Source organism: Apodemus sylvaticus, chromosome 11 (genome assembly GCF_947179515.1).
Source record: "Apodemus sylvaticus chromosome 11, mApoSyl1.1, whole genome shotgun sequence".
Classification (NCBI taxonomy): Eukaryota; Metazoa; Chordata; class Mammalia; order Rodentia; family Muridae; genus Apodemus; species Apodemus sylvaticus.
This window is the reverse complement of record NC_067482.1, coordinates 1,025,610-1,043,102: the sequence shown is the minus strand read 5'-3', so window position 1 is coordinate 1,043,102 and position 17,493 is coordinate 1,025,610. Positions and strand designations below refer to the sequence as shown.

Sequence of the window (17,493 nt, the reverse complement as noted above, 5' to 3'; positions counted from 1 at the left end):
ACATATTTTTACATACTAGTAATGAATGTTTAGGAGATGATGTTCCAATGTTGATGTGGTAGTTCTCTAAAGCAGCCAGCACCAAACAGAGCTACCACAGATTGCAGACCTCCATGGAGAAGCACTTGCAATTTACTGACAGGTGAAAGAGCACTTGAACAAAACACACCCTACATTCAATGGGCTAAATGAGTCAATACTGGGTAGATGTCACCTGTCCCTTAATTTTTATTTATTTTTATTTTTATTTGGTAATAAGTACAACTAAAACTGCTAATGAGGGAGGGGAATGGAAAGACATTTTCATAATCAGATTATTTGAAGTAGGAAAACCTACCCTAAATCTTGGCTATATCTTCTAATGGCAGCACACATAAAAGAACACAGAAGAAGGAAGCTGTTTTTTGCTTCCTGGAAAGTTCATCTGTCTTGTTGCTGAGGCATTTCTTCATCAGTATTAGAAGCAGGTTTTTCAGGATTCCTACATAGACTGATGATCAGCGGCTCCTCAGGAATTGACCAGGACTACAGAACCAGATTTGGACTGCTGAGAAATCCAGCCTTGTAGACTGAACAACTATCAGATTCTAAGCCTTTCCATTGTGAGACAGCCATTGTTGGAGGCTACTTTGGACCCCAGCTTTCACAGCAAAGCATTCTTGCAGTAGAACACTCTGAATGCCACCGTTACTGCCCATGTCACTGCACAGGTTCCCAGGCAACATCTGGTCCTTTTTTCAGGTCTTGGTATGATCTGAAACCTATGAACTTGGAACATAAGGAACATTTTTGGGCCCTTATCATGATCTAATATACAATGGGACCTTGGTAAGACACTGAAGAAATGTTCAATTGCATAGATAAAGAACAATACAAGCCTCAGGGGCTCATCTTCAGAAGATCTCTGCTAGACCCTCACTGATATTTGAGGTACTTTTGCCTCTTTATTTCCAGCCATAGTTCTGTCTGTTCTAGAGTTCTGTGAGGTGAAGGAGCACAAGGAGTTTGCCTTTATCATTACAGACATGACTATATTACCTGGAGTCTAAAAGCCAGAGATTTTCCAATATCATTAAACATCTACCTCCTTAGAGTTAGTCATTCCTTTCTACCTCTGCTTGAAAGCCAGTTACACTTCACTTGAACTTATTATTCCTTGTGGAGCTGCAGGGAGGCAAATTTCAAGCAGCACATATCCTTCTGCTTTGATTTGAGGTCACCAGAGGGTTTCCTCCTAGAGGCCCAGTTATTGTCCACTCCCTGCATCTTGCAAGCTTCTAATACTGCACTGGTATTGTATTTTATATGTGAACTAGTAATGGCCCATTTTAATGACAAACAAATCAATACATGAATATATATCTGCTATAAGAGTATCCACGGGGACCTCTTGAATAGTCTGGGATATTGCTGGTCTGAGAAAAACTGCTTATATAACAGACTTGAAGAAACAGACTAAAATAGACACTATTGGAGGGTACTTCCCTGAAGCTTACTTCCTAGACTTAAGTATAGGTAGAAATGATACACACTGAGTGCATTACAGAGGCCTTCCCATGCATTTCTTGCATTTGTTGAGCATAGGTACACCAAAAAGGAATTTTGGTGGTTGAGTGAAAAGCAGTCTGAAGTGAGAACAATAGAGGTGACAGTTACAGAGAGTTAACCTGAATGCTGTGGGTGAGAGACTATGGCCACCTGAAAAAAATATTTCAGGCAAAAGAAACAGAAAGACCAGGCATGAGATGGAGTTATCTTGCTACAGAAGTAGCACCAGGTCAGAGTTGCTGACCTGGAGGTCCCAGAGGTATAGCCACAAGAGCCCTTCAACTTATTCCCAAATAGTGAGACTTATAAAGGTGAGATATCTCCTAGACACAAGTAGATCCAGTGGCTAGAGAATGGAAAGCAGGAACGATTAGCATCTGTGATGGCATACAGCCATGGGAAAATTCATGAGTTCATGAAGACTGCTGAAGTAGGAGCCCACATTTATGGCTTAGGATGTAATGTGGAAGAAGGAGCAGAAGGAATTCCTCAGTGGTTTTAGCAGCTTCACTGGTTCATTTGCTTGTTCTCTCCTTCATAGAACAAAGAAGATACTTTTTTTTATAAACACCCACAGAACAGTCATAATTACCATGTATTAAAACATAATGAAAGGGGCTGAAGAGATGGCTTGGTGGTTAAGAGGACTGGGTGCTCTTCCAGAGGACCTAGGTTCAATTCCTGGTAACTCCATTGTGGCTTACAACCCACTATAATTCCAGTTTTAAGAGATCTGACACCATCATCTGGCCTCTGTGGGTAACAGTCACATATGTGGTACACAGACATACATGTAAGGCTAACAACCATACACATAAAATAAAAAGTCAATAAAAAATAAATCACAATGAAAATCCTGATTAACTTAAGAAAATATCCCAACATCAAAGACTCTGGTCACAGTGCTATAACATAAAATTTAAGCATAAAGGTGATGGTGGAGCTAAAGTCTAATCACTTAAGAAATTAAAAATATTCCTATCTTACTTCCTTTACCTCTTCTCCCTGTTACTTCTTTTATTTCACTGTAGCCCAAGCTGATTTTGAACCTACAGCAATCCTCCTGCCTCAGCCTGGTGTTGATAACATGCCCAACTCCAAAACTATTCTTTGCAACAATTTTTGAGTTAAAACAGAAATAAAGAAAGGCCAGGAAAGGTGAGGTTAACTGCTTTTTTTTTTTTTTTTTTTTTTTTTTTTTTGGGCATCTTTCTATATGGCTCCCTTCTGGTTCCCTCATCACACAGTCTTTACCCCTCTTCCTCCCCTTTTCCTCTGAGAGGGTGGAGCCCCCTGGAGCATCAAGTTTATGCAGGGTTAGGTGCATCCTTTCCCACTAAGACCAGACAAGGCAGTCCAGTTAGGAAAATGGATTCAACAGACAAGCAATAGCTTTAGGGACAGCCCACACTCCAGTTCCTGGGGGACCCACATGAAAACTGAGCTGCATATCTGCTGCATGTATGCTGGGGGCCTGGGTCTAGCCTCTGAATACTCTGGTTAGTAGCTTAGTCTTTTTTTAAATTTGATATATTTTTTATTTACATTTCAAATGATTTCCCCTTTTCTGGTTCCTACTCCCCGAAAGTCACATAAGCCTCCTTCCCTCTCTCTGTTCTCCCACCCACCCCTTCCCACGTCCCTGTTCTGGTTTTGTCTCATACTGCTACACTGAATCTTTCCAGAACTAGGGGCCACTCCTCCGTTCTTCTTGTACCTCATTTGATGTGTGGATTATGTTTTGGGTATTCCAGTTTTCCAGGCTAATATCCACTTATTAGTGAGTGCATACCATGATTGATCTTTTGAGACTGGGTTACCTCACTTAGTATGATGTTCTCCAGCTCCATCCATTTGCCTAAGAATTTCATGAATTCATTGTTTCTAATGGCTGAATAGTACTCCATTGTGTATATATATCACATTTTTTTGCATCCATTCTTCTGTTGAGGGATACCTGGGTTCTTTCCAGCTTCTGGCTATTATAAATAGGGCTGCTATGAACATAGTGGAGCATATATCCTTATTACATGCTGGGGAATCCTCTGGGTATATGCCCAGGAGTGGTATAGCAGGATCTTTCAGAAGTGAGGTGCCCAGTTTTCTGAGGAACCGCCAGACTGATTTCCAGAGTGGTTGTACTAATTTGCAAACCCACCAGCAGTGGAGGAGTGTTCCTCTTTCTCCACATCCTCACCAACACCTGCTGTCTCCTGAGTTTTTAATCTTAGCCATTCTGACTGGTGTAAGGTGAAATCTCAGGGTTGTTTTGATTTGCATTTCCCTGATGACTAGTGAAGTTGAGCATTTTTTAAGATGTTTCTCTGCCATCCGAAGCTCTTCAGGTGAGAATTCTTTGTTTAACTCTGTACCCCATTTTTTAATAGGGTTATTTGGTTTTCTGGGGTCTAACTTCTTGAGTTCTTTGTATATATTGGATATTAGCCCTCTATCTGATGTAGGATTGGTGAAGATCTTTTCCCAACTTGTTGGTTGCCTATTTGTCCTTTTGATGGTGTCCTTTGCTTTACAGAAACTTTGTAATTTTATGAGGTCCCATTTGTCAATTCTTGATCTTAGAGCATAAGCTATTGGTGTTCTGTTCAGGAACTTTCCCCCTGTACCGATGTCCTCAAGGGTCTTCCCCAGTTTCTCTTCTATTAGCTTCAGAGTGTCTGGCTTTATGTGGAGGTCCTTGATCCATTTGGAGTTGAGCTTAGTACAAGGAGACAAAGATGGATCAATTCGAATTCTTCTGCATGCTGACCTCCAGTTAAGCCAGCACCATTTGTTGAAAAGGCTATCTTTTTTCCATTGGATGTTTTCAGTCCCTTTGTCGAGGATTAAGTGGCCATAGGTGTGTGAGTTCATTTCTGGATCTTCAATCCTGTTCCATTGATTCGCCTGCCTGTCACTGTACCAGTACCATGCAGTTTTTTTTTTTTTAACACTATTGCTCGGTAATATTGCTTGAGGTCAGGGATACTGATTCCCCCAGAATTTCTTTTGTTGTTGAGAATAGTTTTAGCTATCCTGTGTTTTTTGTTATTCCAGATGAATTTGAGAATTGCTCTTTCTAACTCAATGAAGAATTGAGTTGGGATTTTGATGGGTATTGTGTTGAATCTGTAGACTGCTTTTGGCAAGATGGCCATTTTAACTATATTAATCCTGCTGATCCATGAGCATGGGAGGTTTTTCCATTTTTTGAGGTCTTCCTCTATTTCCTTCTTCAGAGTCTTGAAGTTCTTGTCATACAGATCTTTCACATGTTTGGTAAGAGTTACCCCAAGGTACTTTATACTGTTTGTGGCTATTGTGAAGGGGGTCATTTCCCTAATTTCTTTCTCAGTCTGCTTATCCTTTGAGTATAGGAAGGCTACTGATTTGCTTGAGTTGATTTTATAACCTGCCACTTTGCTGAAGTTGTTTATCAGTTCTAGGAGTTCTCTAGTGGAGTTTTTCGGGACACTTAGGTAGACTATCATATCATCTGCAAATAATGATAGTTTGACTTCTTCGTTTCCAATTTATATCCCTTTGACCTCCTTATGTTGTCTAATTGCCTGAGCTAGTACCTCAAGTACAATATTGAAAAGATAAGGAGAAAGGGGGCAGCCCTGTCTACTCCCTGATTTTAGTGGGATTGCTTCAAGTTTCTCTCCATTTAGTTTGATGCTGGCTACCGGTTTGCTGTATATTGCTTTTACTATGTTTAGGTATGGGCCTTGAATTCCTGTTCTTTCCAAGACTTTAAGCATGAAAGGATGCTGAATTTTGTCAAATGCTTTTTCAGCATCCAATGAAATGACCATGTGGTTTTTTTCTTTGAGTTTGTTTATGTAGTAGATTGCATTGATGGATTTCCGTATATTGAACCAACCCTGCATCCCTGGAATAAAGCCTACTTGATCATGGTGGATGATCGTTTTTATGTGTTCTTGGATTCGGTTGGCAATAATTTTATTGAGTATTTTTGCATCGATGTTCATAAGGGAAATTGGTCTGAAGTTCTCTTTCTTTGTTGGATCTTTGTGTGGTTTTGGTATCAGTGTAATTGTGGCTTTGTAGAAGGAATTGGGTAGTGTTCCTTCTGTTTCTATTTTGTGGAATAGTTTGAATAGTATTGGTGTTAGGTCTTCTTTGAAGGTCTGATAGAATTCTGCACTGAAGCCATCTGGTCCTGTGCTTTTTTTGTTGGAAGGCTTTCTATGACCCCTTCTATTTCTTTTTAAAGTATTTTTTTAAAGATTAAATGCTCTGGAGGCAGAAGCAGGCAGATATCTGTGAGCTCAAGGCCAGCCTGTTTTATCCAGAGATTCTGTGTCAAACACAGAAATGTAACAAGGGCACATTACATTCAAGAATCATGAATATTTGACATGAGTGACATCCAAGCAGATCCACTTTAATTCTACTTAAAAAATATCTCAGGTTAACTTATTCTTTGATATAAACTTTCCAATGATTCCAGGACAGCAGTCCTCAAGACATTAAAGAGTATAGTGCACAGAAGGAACAAACAGCTTAAATACATTTGCTAATGTCCTAGTCAGGATTACTACTGCTGTGGTGAATGTCCATAACCAAAACACAATTTAGGGAGGAAAGGGGTTATTTTTCTTACACTTCCAGGTAACAGTCCATCACTGAGGGAAGTTAGGGCAGTAACTCAAATAGGCAGGACTCTGGAGACAGGAACTGATGTAGAGGCCATGGCAGGATGGTACTTTCTGAAATGCTTATCATGGCTCACTCAGCCTGCTTTCTTAGAGCCCAGGACCACTATCCCAGGAGCTGTGCCCTCCCCAACAATTGGTAATCAAGAAAACACAAGACAGGTCTTTCCACAGCCTGATCTCATGAAGGTCTTTTCTCAATTGAGGTTCCCTCTTCTCTGAAGACTCTAACTTGTGTCAAGTTGATATAAAACTAGCCAGCACAACTAAGAAACAGAATACAAATGGCCTACACATTCAACCCAGAAAGGTTCAGTGGTTGTCTTCCCAGCTTGACCCTGGCTTATGGCAGGGAAGGGTGCTGCAGAGGTGTGTAAACCACAAGTTATGACATTTAGCAAACAGTATGTAAGCAGTAGACTACAAAACTGATGTGTTTGGGGGAAATAAGGTTCTCTCTATTAAAATTTTAAATAGTTAAATATTTCCCCTTACTTTTCTACCTTTAGGAATTTATGCCTATAAAAACTCTTGTAATTGTGAACAGAAATTGGTAAAAATAATGCTATGTCATTTGGTAAAAAATAATGCTGTGGGTGAGAGACTATGGCCACCTGAAAAAAATATTTCAGGCAAAAGAAACAGAAAGACCAGACATGAGATGGAGTTATCTTGCTACAGAAGTAGCAAGCAAACAAACAAATAAATGAACATACAAACAAACAAACAAAAAAAAAAAAACAGAAGAAAAAACCCACCACAGGCTCTTGAAAAGAAAACAGTAAGAGTCCTCATGCTTTATCCACTATTATATTAAGTAAGAGTCCTCAGGCTCTATCCACTATTATATTAAGCTGTGGGTCTCTGCATCCACCTGAGTCAGCTGCTGGGTGGAGCCTCTCAGAGGACAGTCATTCTAGACTCCTGTCTACAAGCATAACAGAGTATCATTAATAGTGTCAGGAATTGGTGCTTGTCCATGGGATGGGTTTCAGTTGGGGGAAGGACTGTGGGCCCTGAAGGAGATAAGAATTCCACAAGAAGATGGACAGTCAACTAGTGTGGACAACTTGGGGCTCTCAGAGACTGAACTACCAACCAAAGAGCATACACAGGGTGGACCTAGGACTTTTCTCCCAACACACACATATGTAGCAGATATTCAGCTTGGTCTTCATGTGGGTCCTGAACAACTGGAGTGAGAGGTTATTCCAAAAGCTGTTGCCTGTCAGTGGGATATGTTCTTCTAGCTGGGCTGCCTTATCTGGCCTCAGTGGGAGAGGATGTGCCTAGCACTGCAGAGACTTGATGTGCCAGGGTAGGGGGATACCCAGGTGGAAGGCCTCCATCCTCTCAGAAGAGGAGATGAGGGAGAAGAGGTGGGGGTAGGATTTTGGGAGGAGATGACTGGGAAGAGGGGCAGTGAGCAGTGTGTAAAGTATATAAAAAGCAAAACAAAACAAAAAAACAGTAAGATATTATGTGTTAGTGTAAAAATATGTACCACAAACAAGATATTACTTGGAAAAAATCTGTAAAAAGAAAATAAGAGACATAAATATAAACTAGGTGCCAACTCACAGATGTTGTCATCTTTGGGACAGGATGTGGGAATTGGCACATTGTCTGTTATGACTTTCTATATTTTCTGAGTTGTTGGGTAACTCTGTTGTATTTTTTAAATATAAATAGTGATGTTAAAAAAACAGCAGTTCAGAGCTGGGCAGTGGTGGCGCACGCCTGTAATCCCAGCACTCTGGGAGGCAGAGGCAGGCGGATTTCTGAGTTCGAGGCCAGCCTGCTCTACAGAGTGAGTTCCAGGACAGCCAGAGCTATACAGAGAAACCCTCTCTAGGAAAAAGCCAAATCCAAAAAATAAAAAACAAAAACAAAAACAAAAAACAAAACAAAAAAAACCCCAGCAGTTCAAAAACACATCTGGAAAACAGGCATAGAAGAGACAAATCACTTGATAAGAAGTTTATACCAAAGAATAAATTAATGTGACATATTTTATAGAAAGAACTAAAGGTACTGGTTTAAGCCCTTGGAGCAAATAACTGACTTTAACTTATATTATGAACAACCCTTTTAACTATTTACTATGACTTTTATGAAAAACCAAATTTGCCTGACTAGGATGTCAGTGTTGTACTAAGTAAATCTAACCTATTTTCGTTTCTAAGAACATAGCACAATCCAATAAACTGTGCATAATGTCAACCTATGGCTAAGAAGGAAAGTATGAGGGTTTAAAAGCAAATACTGATTGGTAGGAGGCTCATGCCTGTAATGGCAGCACTCAATAGGCTAAGGTAGAAGGGTATTGTATTTATGTTCATTCTGGATAACACAATAGTAAACACATTTTGCTTAGCAAAACTAAAGAAAAACAAGAAAAATTACAAACAGTAATCAACCAAAACCAATCAACAATAAAACCAAATCAGAACAGCAAAGCTAAATCCTATTACGCCTTATTACTCACAAGTGTTAATTGAGCAAAAATGAAGAAAAATTTTAAATACTAGTTACTAAGAATTTAAACCCAAATTAAAAGGAAATACTATTATAACCAATATTCAAATTCTAAAGATTACAACTTACATTTTTTGAGAGTAAAACTGTTTGACAAGGAACACCACAGATCATGCATTCATTCTTTTTACCTATCAGAGAGAAGCAAATGTTTAATTACATTATACTGACCAGTGTTTTGAAATATACATGAACATAGACTTTGTGTTACAATGCAGGATTACACAGTGCCTAAATGTTTTCATGTTCTTAAATGATGAAGCTGTGGATTCATGAAACAATTTATACAATAATTTATTTTCCTGCTTTGTAAATGTGCCCCCAAAGAATGTTACACAAGTGTCAACAATACTTAGTTTTTACAATGGAGTCCTTTCTTTCTTGCTACATATCCAGGGTATTCAGGTATGAGTATGTGTGTGTGTTTTCTTCTTGCAGGTACAAACATACACTGTGGCCTACTATTAAATATTAGCACCAATCTTTAAAAAATTTCTTTTTGAGGCTGGGCATGGTGGCACATATTTTTAATCCCAGCACTTGAGAGGCAGAGGCAGAGGCAGAAGGAGTTCTTTGAGATCCTGGTCTACACAGTGAGCTCTAGAACAGCCAAGACTATATAGATACTTTGTCTCAAAAACAAGAAAACAAACAAACAGACAACAACAAAACAAAACAAAAACTTTCTGAGACGGGCTTATTTAGTTGCTCAGGAGGGCTTTGAACTTGCAATCCTCTTATTTCTGCCTCTCAACTAGTACAAAGCACACAGTACCATCTGGTTTTGTGACATATTAATTTAAAACTTTTAACAATTTAAAATGAAAATAACTCTTTCAAGCCTCCACAATACCACTCAAGATTGCCTATACATCACCAATGAGTTCCTGTTACCTAGAACCAATCTTAGCTAAAGCATGAAATGTTTATAAACCTGTCTACCTGCTAGCGTATAACTAATTTACCTGCTCGCACTCTAGTTTTTTGCTGATGATCTAGAAGGAGTCTGTCCATATTTCACTCCCTTTTCCCCTCATGAAACTTATCACCATCTTAGCTTGAATCTCTGAACTCATTGGCTGGCTCTCAGCACCAGCCTTGTTATCCCATCAGTCTTGTGGACCACATCTTGGGTCCCTTGTCAGCATTTCTGTTGCTACCAAGCCTTGGACCTCCTTAGTACCCTATGCAAAAATGCAGAATCGCCACAGGATTTCTTACAATTAAACCTCCTCTTTCTCCTCCCTCCCTCTCTCCTTCTTTTCCTCCCTCCCTCCCTCTCCCTCTTTCTCTGTCTCTCTCTGTCTCTCTCTCTCACACACACAGCAGGGGGTGTTGAGGGTGAACAAATGTAAGCATGTCAAGGTCAGAGGGCAACTTCCAAGTTCACTACCAAAATGGCTCATATTTAATATATACCTGCTCAAACATCAACTAAAAATAAATACTACACTGAAAGAGATGACCTGAATGAACTATCAGCAAAAAGAGCAAAATAAATGTCTTTCAGTAGGGAATGAAATAATTTATGGCATAATAACTAAAGGATATTTACAACATTAGAAAGAAAAGATTTTTTGTGTGTATTTGTTTGTGTTTTTGTTGTTGGCTCATTTATTGAGACATGGTTTCTCTGTGTAGTCCTGGCTGTCCTGTAATTCAATCTGTAAACCAGTCTGGCTTAGAACTCAAGAGATCTACTTGTGTATGGGTCCCAAGAGCTGGGATTAACAGTGAAGGCTGTCTGTGCCCAAGTAAGCAATAAAAACAGTTTACTAAATAGTGTACATACTATATCATTTTTTGTTTTTAAAATCTGTACTACCATAGGCCAGCAACTCAACTTTGGTAAAGACACTTGCTACTAAGTATGATGACATGGGTTCAATCTATGTAACCCATATGGTAGAGGGAGAGAAACAACTCCTACAGACAGTCCTTAGACAACCCCCACAGTGTGTGTGTGTGTATGTGTGTGTGTGTGTGTGTGTGTGTGTGTGTGTGAAATTGCCATCAAGGGCTAGAGAGATGATTCAGCAGTTAAGAACTAGTTGTTCTTTTAGAGGACCTGACTTCAATTCCCAGGATCCACATGGTAGATCACAATCTTCTGTATCTCTAGTCCTAGGAGAGTCGATGACCTTGCAGATAGATACCTGGCACAAACATGGTGCACAAACATACATGCAGGAAAAACACCCATACATATAAAAATAAGTAAAAATTTAAGAAATTTGTGTTGCCTGAAAAAAGTCTGGAAGCCTATACCAGAGTTTAACAAGACTGTATGAACATGGGTCATGAGAATGAGCTAAGTTAAGATTCTGTCTAGAGCTCCCTATCCTTTTCCTCCAGCTTCTTTTGTATGTCTCTGGGGTTGATATACTTTAAACGTGTAGTACCTATGGTTTTGGAAGAATAACTTCAGGGTCCTAGAAACTATGTTGGCTTCATGATTCAAGGACCAGACCACCTAGATGTGTACCACCCAAGGCCTTAAACCAGTCACACACAGCAGTGTTGGGGCTTTGTAATTTACATCATGAAGGTATATATCTTTACTGTTCTAACTAGGTTATTTTAAGTCATTGGTGACTTCTACTACTGACACAGTAGATATTTTCAAACACTTATTCTTTGATCTTAGGGGAAAATCTAGGTCATCAAGACCTTTACTTCCTTCTTTACCCAACATCTTTCTTCTACTTGGCACCTATAAAATACATTTCCCAAGGTGGCAGTATTTTCCAATTGCCTAATCCTTTGGCATTTACTTACATGTTACTGACTCACCATTAACATTCCTGACTCCTTTGAATTCCAGATCCCCACTCAGGACTACCTCCTCCTGTTTCCTCCCTAGACAGCTCCCACAAGACAGAGTCTAAGGTATCAGTTCTCAACCTGTGGATAGTGACCCTTCTGGGGAGTACATAAGACTGTATGAAAACACAGATATTTACATTATGATTCATAACAGGATTCTAGCCCTGAAGTAGCAACTAAAATAATTTTAGAGTTGGGGATCAGAACATGAGGAACTGTATTATAGGGCTGCAGCACTAGGAAGACTGAGAACTACTGGTCTAAAATGAGTTTACCAGCTTACTCTGGCTGTTCTCTGTCCAGCATCCACCAGCAAAAGAGTTCAGCTCTTTGCTTCCTTGAATTAAGCCTGTTTAATCTACCTCATCTTTCCCAAACCCATCTGGTACTAGGGCTACATCTTGTTCCCATTGCTTCTCACAAGCTTCACTACACAGCTTCTGAATTTCTCTCATTCCAGGTTACTTTTTACACCAGACTTCTTCTTAGAGTATACACCAGAAACCCAGACATTCTACTCCTGGTTGCACATGTGTAGCTATGCTCAACAAATACATAGCCAGAGTTTTCATAGTCGAAGCATTTGTCACTTACAAATCTGGAAACCACTTATGTTAGTTCAACTAATGAATAAATAAGCTGGAGTGTGACCACATAGCCGAGTTCCATATAAATGTGACACCTACGTGTACAATGTTCATACTAAATACTGTGTGTAAATTCCCAGAGAATTAAGATAAGGCTGGACAACAAAATGAAACCGAAGGCTACAAGAAATTTCAGAGGGCTGGTGGTGTACCTGTCCCTTGACTCACCAAGTTAAATAGGTCGGTCACTTCCCACTGTTTCTGTACACATCCATTCCCCCCCCCCGACCCCCGCCAGCTTTACTTCAACAACAAAAATATTCATATCTGATCAACTGACTGCTGCAAACTAGCTTCCCACCAGATGCCAAGTATGCAGCAGGCTTTCTGGAGTTCCTGCTTTGTCTCCCTGCAGGGGTTCGGTGGTTATGGAGTTGCACAGACCCACTGAAGTTCCTTGCCTCTGTCCCACCCACGGGAGTGAACCCACGCTGTGAGCCCGGGCCACCCTTGGCCCATTTCGCCCGCCGAGCCTGCGCCGACCTTTGAGGAGGCAGGCGTTGCAGTACACGTGCCCGCAGCTGGTCAGGCTGAAGGACGACTTCCTGTGCGGCGGCTGGAAACAGCGATTACAGAACACCCAGCTGGCCATGACCGGGCACCCACGTGAGACTCGCGCGAGGCCAGCGAGGACACTGAGGTACGAACCCACTTCTCAGTGCGCAGCCGAGAAAGGCAGCTCTGCGCCTGCGCTCATTCCGGCGCATGCGTGCAAGGTCGCGGCTTCCCGCTCAAACTGACGCAGAGCCAACCCTGGGGGAAGCCAGGGCCAAAGTACTGAGGCAAAGAAGGGCTGCCTTCTTGGCCGCGGAGGAAAGCTTGACGAAGTGGGGCAGGGACAGTGGCTTTTTGCGCATCATGAGGAAGATCTTTGCTAAAGAAGCAGGGTGAAACTAGGCTAGGGTAGTGGATATTGAGGGAGTCAGGGTGGATCAGGCCTCAGGGTAGAGATAGGCCCAGGGACATTTGTACACACCATAATGGGGAGGAGAGAAAACCTGGGAACCATTGAAACCAAGAAGAACCAGCAGGTTCGGAGGAAAGGACTGCCAGGAGGATGGGGGTGGGCTGGAGTTAGGGACCAGGCTAGGGGACTAGAAGTACCCAGTGAACAGTGAATGGTTGGGAGGGATTGCATTTGGACCTGGGACAGAAGTTTATCAGGGCAGGACAGAGATCCCTAGATACTACTATGTTCACAAGAAAGGGTTTAATTTAGGGAAGATCATTCCCCATTTAAGACAACAGAGAGTGAAAGCAGCTAGTTTTTGGTGATATTAAAATTATTTCAAAATTAAAATTTAAGATTACTTTTAATAGTTGTGTTTCTTACATAATTCTGGATATCTTTCCTCCCCACTTCATAAGTGTGCATGGATTGGTAGAGGCTGTGTGAGAAAATTCCTGAGCTATTGTACGGAGAAAAGTTTACTGTCTTTCAAGGAATTAGAAAAAAAAAGATTCAGGTGGCTGTTTCTTAGTGAAATAATTTGGGAAATGGATGTATTTGATCTGTGCAGTACTGCAGTTGTGAGTTTCATCTGGCCTTTAAAAAAATTACTAGTCCAAATTATGCTGTGAGCATATCATAGAACCTAGGTTTACAAACTCAGTATGAATAATGAGATATAAAATATCTAATTTTTATTGAGTGTACATTAAAATTAAAGTAGTTTTGTTTTTTTGTGTTGTACTGTCCTGTTTATGAGAAAGGGTCTCTGAAGTGGTTTGAGTAAGAATAGCCCCCATAGGCTCATATATTTGACTGCTGAGTCACTAGGGATTTGGATGCTTAGGCAGTAGAGAGTGGCACTATTTGAAAGGATTATAAGGATTAGGAGGTGCGGTCTTGTTGGAGGAAGTATTACAGTAGGGCTTTGAGGTTTCAAAAGCCCATGTCATATCCAGTCCCCCCATCCCCTCTGAACCTGTGGATCAGGATATAACTCTCAGCTACTGCTCCATCACCTGCCTGCATGCCGCCATGCTCCCCAACATGGTAGTAATATATTAAACCTGTGCAACTGCACACAAACTCCCAATTAAATGTGTTCTTTTATAAGAGTTGCCTTGGTTGTGGTGTCTCTTCACATCAGTAGAACAGTGACTGAGAGAGTCTGCTGTCAGTCTACTCTCTACTTGGGGGCTCTAGGGATCCTCCTGCTTCAGCCTTCTTAGAAGTAGCAGTAGAGGCCCATGCCACATGCTCTGTCTGATAGTATTTTAATATGTTACATTAAATATATGCCATAAGGTTCCCTGTTTCCCTCCCCCTTTTCGGAGAAAGAGCTTCCTTGTGTAGTCCTGGCAGTTCTGAAACTTACTCTGTGGACTCAACTGGCTTTGAACTCAGAGATTCATCTTTATCTGCCTCCCAAGTGATGGGATTAAAGGTCTTGCCACCACCACCTGGCTACACAAGGGTTAAAATAGTACTTTTTTTTTTAATATTAAAGGCAGGTTTATTGGGAAGCTGTTCACTGGCCCCAAAAAGTGAGACCAGGGAAATCATCATGGGGATAAGGGAGCGAGGGGAAGAGAAAAAAAAAAAAGAAAGGGCATGCTTGCAGAGAGAGAGAGAGAGAGAGAGAGAGAGAGAGAGAGAGAGAGAGAGAGAGAGAATGTAAAATTCTTTTTTTAATATGTGTTGTGACCAAATAAAATCGCATCTGTAGCTTATTGGTAGTTGCTTATTTATACCAAGTTTAAATTAAAATGATATGTTTATTTTTAACTCATTTAGAAGCTAATTTATTAAAGTAACATTTTTTTAAAAGCAGGAATGCCATTCTATGTTAACTTCAATATCTATAATTTTAAATAAGAAAATAACACATTTATGCATGTATTTTGGTTTATTAACTCAAACATTGTACAAATGATTTGCTTTCACTTACAGTATTTTAAACAAGCTTCTTAGCTATGAAGAAATCTTTAAGGTGCTTCATTTGAAACGTTCCAACTGAGATAAAGATTAATATTTGTGCAAAAGCCCACCATAAAACATTTGTATTGGTATCTTCGCTGGTTATACGGAAATTTTCCTCACGGTCCTATTCAGAAAAGGAATAAAAAGTCTCAGTTTCTTAAAGTACTTTGTGTGTTATTTTTGAGGCAAAGTTTCCTGAATGTGTTCTTGGTATTTAATTTTATCCATTTGATATAACAGGTAGAATATGATTTTCTAAGATGCGATTTATTATTTAGCCAACTGTCAGACAGCAATTTAACAAAATACATTTATTTTACTTTGGTGTCCATTGCAGGAATTTGATCTATTACTTTATACAGTTTTTACCATCAAGGAAAATGGGATCTATGCCACACACTTGCTGTATTGAAATACTGCACCTCATCCTTATTTTTCAGATAAAGGAACTGAGACTTGGTTATGGCAAAGTAAGTGAGTAGACTTGTGTCCATGTCTGGCCAGCATCCAGTGAGCACAGTGACTCAGAAAACCTTTGGTGTCATAAGATTAAAACTGTGACACTGAATGCCCACATACTTGGGTCTCTACAAGTGTATGGAACATGTCTGGAAGCATTCCTTGGATGAGCTCACATCCTTTGTTACTCGGTGAACACTTGGCTAGTAACTTTGGAGGATGAAGGGGTCAATGAGCCTCACTTTCCTTTTCTGAAGGAACTCATGGGCCATCAGAGCGAATGAAGAAAGGTTACTCTCTCCCTACTCCCTTCACACCCACACAGCTCTAGCTTAGAAAGACTGAGGGGCAGGCAGTTTGTTCTTTCCTTGGTTCAAAGGTTTTGCGTTGAGAAATGAACTTTTGACAAGAAGAGATAAACTAAGATGAAAAGACAGACTGACCCTTTGATACTCTTGTTCTTTGAGTATTTGCTCCACTTGTTCAATGAGATGTTGAAGCTTGAAGGTTACTTCATTAACTTTGTCCTTTGCTTTAACAATAGCTGCATCAAGGTCATGTTCTCCAACTCGAATGTCTAAGTGGATCCGCTGTACAAACAGTAAAAAGGGAGAAACAAACCCTTGTATGGAAGTTTCTCTTTACATAGAGCTGAATTTTGTTTACTGACATACAAATAATGTTTCAGCTGTTCTTAACACATTTAGAAAATAGTGAACCACACTTGGACCATGTAAGAGTTTTTGTTATTAGAATTCTATTCTTTATTTGCTCTTCAACCCTCACTTGTTTTCAAGCCTGAGTAATCACAGCCCTTTTAACCTTTCTCCACAACAATTATTTTTCAAACTGTTTAATCAACTTCATGGTTCCCTTTGAACACCTTCCAATCTCTCCAACTCCCTCTTTGGTTGTCATACCAAGATCTGTGCACATAACTTTAATAAGTTCCCAGTCAGTCTGTGGGTGATTGACTCTGCAAACCAATGCCATGCTTGAATAGTGATGTGTTCAACAACAGGATACATAGGCATATACTCACCAGCTTACTCCCTCCAAATGACACAAACTGTAGAATTAGATTCTAGGCAAATGATGTGTTTACCAGATGAATGCAAAGTAAAATAGAATGTCCCTTGTGCACCATATAACTTGGATAATAATACCTCGGGGTTAAGACTGTCAACAGTTTATTCTCTCTTTTTCATCTTTATTTTTAATAGTTTATTAAAATTATACACTCCTAAGGAAAAAACAAAATGGTTAATAAACATGAAAAATACTCAGACTTACAAGTAACAAAAATTCAAATTATAGCAAAACTTCCCTTGTTTATCCTGAGGTTTGTAAGGATTTTAAAATTCTTGGGTGGTATGGAGAAATAAATAGTCTCCAGATAGTGTTGGAAGGACTGAGCAACTAAACTGTTTTGGGTAGCAGTTAAGCAATGTGTGTTAAAACTTACAAAATATATACTCATTGACTCAGCAACCCTACCTATAGAAGAGTATTTTATTAACATGTAGAAGTTACAAAGTTACTCAGAAGATAATATTTACTGTGCTACTTGTGATAGAAAGATTGTTACTTTTAAATAAGGAAAAGTCAGCTAAGGAACAGTATGTAACAGTAAAGGAAACTTAAAAAAAAAAAACAAAAAACAAAAATAGGGATCTATCCTAAAGATATTCATGGACTAATGCAGGGTGTATGTGTGTCCCTTACTAGCCTAGGATGTCTTCAAACTCTTTACCTACCTCTATCTCTGGAGTATTGGGATTACAGATGCACCACCATGTCTGACTCTTTACGCTAATTTATAGAAGTAATCTTAGATATTATTTTTATAAAAAGCATTGTTTGTGAA

At 39.8% G+C, this 17,493-nt stretch overlaps 1 protein-coding gene across 1 annotated transcript in view; it reads right to left on the bottom strand.

Moving 5' to 3' along the window:
* Rnf212 (ring finger protein 212) overlaps window positions 1–12,830 on the bottom strand; it is a 50,400-nt gene extending 37,570 nt beyond the window's left edge. The window contains exons 1-2 of the mRNA XM_052198924.1: window positions 12,722–12,830; window positions 8,835–8,896 (exon numbers count right to left, since the gene is read on the bottom strand). Of these exons, the coding sequence (XP_052054884.1) occupies window positions 8,835–8,896; window positions 12,722–12,830 (171 nt within the window). The remainder of the gene's footprint in view (window positions 1–8,834; window positions 8,897–12,721) is intronic.
* Window positions 12,831–17,493: the final 4,663 nt, after the last annotated feature.